Source organism: Tyto alba, unplaced genomic scaffold (assembly GCF_018691265.1).
Source record: "Tyto alba isolate M040663 unplaced genomic scaffold, T.alba_DEE_v4.0 Super-Scaffold_37, whole genome shotgun sequence".
In the NCBI taxonomy this organism is placed as follows: Eukaryota; Metazoa; Chordata; class Aves; order Strigiformes; family Tytonidae; genus Tyto; species Tyto alba.
In genome coordinates, this window is record NW_024881312.1 from 252,229 (window position 1) to 258,228 (window position 6,000).

Genomic DNA, 6,000 nt, shown 5'->3' on the forward strand with positions numbered 1-6,000 from the left:
CCGCATGAAATCCTCGTCTATAAGTTGGAGAGACAGTGATTTGGCGGATAGACCACTCGGTGGATAAAGAATTGGTTGGATGGTCACACTCAAATTGCTGAGGTCACAGTCTCAATGTCCAATTGGAGAACAGAGATGAGTGTTATTCCTCAGGGGTTGGAGTTGGGGCTGGTATTGATTGACATCTTTGTCGCTGTCATGGACAGTGGGATCGAGTGGCTGGAGAAGTAGACCCATACAAACCTCATGAAGTTCAACAAGGCCAAGTTCAAGGTCCTACCCATGGCTTGGGACAACCTCACATACAAATAGATGCTGGGCAAGGAGTGGATTGAGAGCAGCTCTGCGGAGAATGACTTGGGGTTGGTAGTTCATGGAAAACTAGCTGTGAAGTAGCAATGTGCACTCGCAGGCCAGAAAACCAACCGTGTCCTGGGCTGCATCAAGAGAAGCGTGGCCAGCATGTCAAGGTGGGGGATTCTCCCATTCTGCTCTGCTCTCATGTGACTGGCCCTGTTGTCTGGTTTTCAGCTCTTGTGATCCAATCATAAAAAGGACATGGACATGCTCAAGCAGGTCCAGAGGAGGCCGTGAAGATGACTGGGGGGTGGGAGCACCTCCCTTGTGAGGACAGGCTGAGAGAGTTTGTTTTGTTCAGACTGAAGAAGAGAAGGCTCCAAGGGAGAAATTCTAGTGGCCTTCCAGGACTTAAACAGGGCTACAGGAAAGATGGGGAGGGACTCTTTGTCAGGGATTGCAGGGATAGGACAAAGGGTAATGGGTTTAAACTGAAAGAGGGTAGATTTAGCTTAGATAAAAGGAGGAAATTCTTTATTATGAGGATGGTGAAACACTGGAAGAGGTTGCCCAGAGAAGTGGTGAATTTCCCCTCCCTGGAACTTCTCTAGGCAACCTGTTCCAGTATCTCAGCATCCTCATTGTAAAACATTTCTTCCTTATTTCAAATCTAAATCTACCCTCTTTCATTTTAACACCATTGCTGCTTATCCTTCTAATACAGATCCTGGTGAAAAGTATCACTCCATCTTTCTTGACCTGTAACCACTATGTTTTCATCTCCAAACACCTTTGAGATTGCCCAGACATCACCCCAAGATGGGGTTTAGAGGGCTCAAGCACATGTCCAATATGCTTAGATATAAACATTCTGAGCTAAGTGATGTGGAGACTTGGGACAGTCTAGGAGTAGCCCAAGAACCCTTGAAGGGTGGTTTGAGAGACGGTGGACTTTTTCTTCACAGTGGAAAACAGCATGAGAAAGAAATAATGTCATACTGTGCAGCTGGGGAAGTCCAGACTAGACAACAGGATAAATGCTGTGGTGCAACACATGACCCAGGAGGAGTATGGATCAGAACAAGGCTTTGTTTTTCAAGGAAGAGCCAGGAAGGATGGTGAGAGATCAGGAAAGGAAGGAGGATGCTCGGGAGGAGCAAGGTGAGACAGCTGGGGGGATGAGGACAGCCTGCAGGGAAAGAGGCGCAGGGTGTGCAACCCCATAGAACAGCCTGTGGTGGAGATGACAGAGGGCTGTGGGAAAGCTGAAAGACCCTAATAAAGTCAACTCCATCACGATTTTGGCTATGGGTGTTGTCCCTGCCACTGATGCCTGTGAGGAGGCACAGTCCCTTGCAGCACGGGGGCCTCATGGCCTGCTTGTGCATCCTCAGGAGCCTGGGAGGTGCACATCTCCATAGCCCCTACCCCAGGAAGAGCCCTGAGGAATGTGGGAGGGACAGGATCTCCCTTCCCAGGGGCTGGGGGTCATGGCTTGGCCATTTGGTTAGTGGGCTTAGGGCTTGGAACTTTGGATAATGCAACAAATTGAGGATTACTCAGCATCAGAGACACCTTTTCCTTTTTGTTCCCGACTTCTCATAACTGCCTTCAGATTTCTGCTCTAACAGGACACTGGGGAGGCTTTGTCAATAGTGTCCTCAGTGGATACAATTAAAGCCAAAAGAAACTTTGGAGTTTGAATAAAACTTTGAATTCTTCAGAGGTTTCTTCAGCTTCTCTGTGTTTGATGTTCATGGAGTTGGCACCAAACCCTCCTGAGGGGTCATTAAACTGCCTTGGGCTGTTGCTGTGGTGCTGAGCTGGGCCGGGCTCCTGGGCCGGAGGGAGCTCCTGGCAAGTGGGCAGCGCTGCAGAGAGACAGCTCTGCCCAGGAGCAGCTCCTCTGCAAAGCGCAGCAGGGCTGGGGGCACTGCCTGCAGGCACCCAGGGCAGAGCAGCGAGGCACACACAGCTTCAAGGCAGCCTGGGCTGGGAGGCTGCTGAGAGCTCCGAGGAGGAGAAAGCATCAGGGCCCTGGCCACAGTAAGTCTGGGGGTGCAGGGCAATGCAGCTGCAGCTTGGGGAGGGATCTGGGGAAGGCGCAGAGCTGCCAAGAATCTGCCTCCTACCTAGAGGAGGAGGAGGAGGAGGAAGAGGTGCTCCCGAGCAGGGCCTCCCTGGTGCCCCCTGCGAGGGCCAGGGCATGAGGGCTGCCTTCTGGCGGGGCCGGCTGCAGGGGTGTGCAGCCGGGTGTGCAGGCAGGGGTGCCCAGGGCTGTCCTTCCCAGCAGGGTCCCTGCACCCCAGGGGGCTGTGTGCTGGGGCAGGGACTCTGCCGCCTGCCAGGGTCAGCACTCAGCCTGCCCGGGGAGCTCCCCACGGTGCTGTGGGGAGAAGCTGTGGGGGGAAGGAGAGAACCCCGCCAGGGCAGGCTCCTTCTGCTCTCCAGAGGCTGCTGCTGCGTGGATCAGGGTTGCATATTAGCCCCACCACACTGTCAGAGGCAGGTTTTCAAGAAGCACATCAAGGTAGGGGCTACGTGGAAGGAAAGGGGCTTTCTAGGATCTGTGCCTACAGCTTCCTGATGTATTTGGGAGGGTGTGAATAGTAGTGGAGCTATTATGTTTGACCCAGACTCCTACAGCATTAGAGTGAGAGCTGAGAAGTTCTGTGAGGAAACTGCTTAAGTCCTTTCACCTGTTGTTTTGTCTACTGAAGGCCCCATCACTGCTGTGGTGTCCTCTTACAGCTTGACAACACATGGCTATCCCTGGGCAGTGTCCTGCTGCCAGGAGGGGTCTGCAGGGCAGAGCTGAGCACACGGTGGGTGGGATGGTGGCTGGAAGCACTGTCAGGGAGGAGATAAGGGGACAGAGAATCAGCTCCAGGCAGGGACAGCTGCAGGCACAAGACGCTTTGGCAGGGAGGGACAGAAACAGGCTGTCAGCAATGGCTCAGGGGTGGTATTTGGGCACTGCCCTATTAGCCCTTCAGTGAAGGAGATTTTCCCTAAGAAGCCCCCCTGGTCTCCTCCCCCAGCCAGCACATCCTCTGCCCTCCAGGCCCTGGGCTCCAGGGCAGCAGCTGCCTCCTTCGCAGCCAGAGCTGCAGCAGAGGAGACTCCCCCAAGTGCCCGTCTGTCCCTCCCTGGCCTTGCCTCCCTTGGCAGAAGCATTGGGGCATTTCTCCTTGTTTCTCCACCTGCCCCTGCTGCTGCTGCTCTGGTTTGCAGGCTCTCTGGGGATGGGGCTTTCAGCTGCAGCTCAGCCACTGGCCCTGCAGGTCCTGCCATGCAGATATGTCCATGGGAGCAAGGTGCCCCAGCCCCCTTCTAGCCTGAGGCTCTTTGGGAAAAGCTCTCCATGGGCTGTGGAGAAAGTTGACCATTTTGCCAAACACCCCATCTGCTAGCAATCTAAAAGCTCAGAGATCTTCCATGGGGAGGGGATTTTTAATGTGGATTCCTCTGCTCTCAGCAGCATGGAGTTGCCTTTCAAGGGCAGAGCTCGGGGTGACAATCCTCCAGATTCAAGAGGTACAAGCCCAGGGCAGTTGAGAGCAAGTCTGATGGACAGAGTGGCTCTCCTCACTCTGCACTGAGGGTCTGTCCGTTTGCATCCCTGGGATCTCCACAGAACTCCTGAGTGTAGCAGAAATATCAAGGCTGTTTGCCTTCAAACCTCACTGCTCAGGTAGGACAGGGCAATAGGGGAAAAAGCAAGAAAAGCAGAGCCCCACAGCTCTGCTCTGCAGCCGGGTGCCCTGAGGGACAGTGCTGAAATCTCTGTGATTTCATGAGGGGATTTAAGGAGCGATCACTGCGGGTTCCTCTCTGCCTGTTGGGGCACAGCAGGACTGACTCCTGCAGAGCCCACAGCAGAATCCCTTGTTCCCCACCATGCCCTCAGCCAGCAAACAACAGAGATATAGCCAGGGAGCAGCAGGAAGGCACTTCTGGAAGGATAGAGTCTGGGGGCTGGGGATTTTGCTGGAAATGGAGTAAGATTTGCTCAGAGAAGTCAGTCCTAATACCTTCTCTCCCTTCTTCTGTTTGAATGTCTCTCCATGCCCAGAGAAAACCTATGTCCAACAAGAGCTCAGGAACCAAATTTCTCCTCCTGGCATTTGCAGACAGACGGGAGCTGCAGCTCCTGCACTTCTGGCTCTTCCTGGGCATCTACCTGGCTGCCCTCCTGGGCAACGGCCTCATCATCACAGCCATCGCCTGCGACCACCACCTCCACACCCCCATGTACTTCTTCCTCCTCAACCTCTCCCTCCTCGACCTGGGCTCCATCTCCACCACTGTTCCCAAAGCCATGGCCAATTCCCTCTGGGACACCAGGGACATCTCCTATGCAGGATGTGCTGCACAGGTCTATTTCTTCTTTTTCTGTGCTTCAACAGAGTTGTATCTTCTCACCATCATGGCCTATGACCGCTACGTTGCCATCTGCCAACCCCTGCACTACGGGACCCTCCTGGACAACAGAGCTTGTGTCCACATGGCAGCAGCTGCCTGGGGCACTGGGTTGCTCAATTCTCTCCTGCACACTGCCAACACATTTTCCCTACCACTCTGCAATGGCAACAGCCTGGACCAGTTCTTCTGTGAAATCCCGCATATCCTCAAGCTCTCCTGCTCAGGTTCCTACCTCAGGGAAGTTGGGATTCTTGTTGTTGCTGTCTGTTTTTCATTTGTTTGCTTTGTTTTCATCATTTTGTCATATGCGCTGATCTTCCGTGTGGTGCTGAGGATCCCCTCTGAGCAAGGACGGCACAAAGCCTTCTCCACGTGCCTACCTCATCTGGCTGTGGTCTCCCTGTTTATCAGCACTGCCATCTTTGCCTACCTGAAGCCGCCCTCCATCTCCTCCCCATCCCTGGACCTGGTGGTGTCATTTCTGTACTCGGTGGTGCCTCCAGCAGTGAACCCCCTCATCTACAGCATGAGGAACCAGGAGATCAAAGAGGCACTGTGGAAACTGATGACTGGATGATTTTCAAAATCAGAAACTGCTTGTCATCTCCCTTAAATCACTCACCATGTAGCTCATTATGGGCAAATTCCATCTGTCTTTCAGGTTCTGTTGTTTTAGGTTGTTGATTTGAGGTGTGTATTTTTGTTTTACTTGAAGTGATGTTGTCTAATAAGGAATGTCATTCTTTCTGGCATTTATAATTACATATCTATCCAAATTCCATTTTACATAGAGGTTTTGTAAATAAGCAGACATGCTGTCTGTGTTTTTAAACAAAGAGCTCTATAGTGACTTGCCTGAGGTCCTTCTTTGAAACCTTCTCTTGAGATACTGGGAAGGTGTCTGTGTGCAGTGGAGAGGAAAAGTGTCCCGGAAAAGCAGCAGTGCCAGGGAGAACCAGTGCTTGTTGTTTCCCAAACTGCTCACTCTCCATTTCCACTCTCTTATTCTCAGCCCTTGCACTGGTGAAAGGCCAGAGTGCTCTGGCAGCTTGGTCCCATTCCTGCTGGGTGGGAGCTCTGTGACCGCAGGCAGGGACAGGCAGTGGGCACTTCTGGGACAGAACTGGCCTCCACAACAGCGTTTCCATGAAGAAAGGTGATCTTCTCAGGGCACTGCCTGAAGGCACAGGTCTTGTTCCAAAGCTGCTTTCACGAACATGCCCAGGAAAGAGGCCTGCAGATGAAAACACCATTGGAGTGCTGAGCAGTGTGAGTGTG

General features: G+C 52.9%; 1 protein-coding gene across 1 annotated transcript; it reads left to right on the plus strand.

Moving 5' to 3' along the window:
* The first annotated feature begins 4,381 nt into the window (after positions 1–4,381).
* LOC122154295 (olfactory receptor 14J1-like) lies at positions 4,382–5,299 on the plus strand. The gene has a single exon (XM_042801635.1). The coding sequence runs from the start codon at positions 4,382–4,384 to the stop codon at positions 5,297–5,299; it is 918 nt and encodes a 305-aa protein (XP_042657569.1).
* The last annotated feature ends 701 nt before the right edge of the window (positions 5,300–6,000 follow it).

Excerpts from the sequence above, each read along its gene's own strand:
- LOC122154295 (XM_042801635.1), top strand. The coding sequence starts at position 4,382 with ATGTCCAACAAGAGCTCAGGAACCAAATTTCTCCTCCTGGCATTTGCA.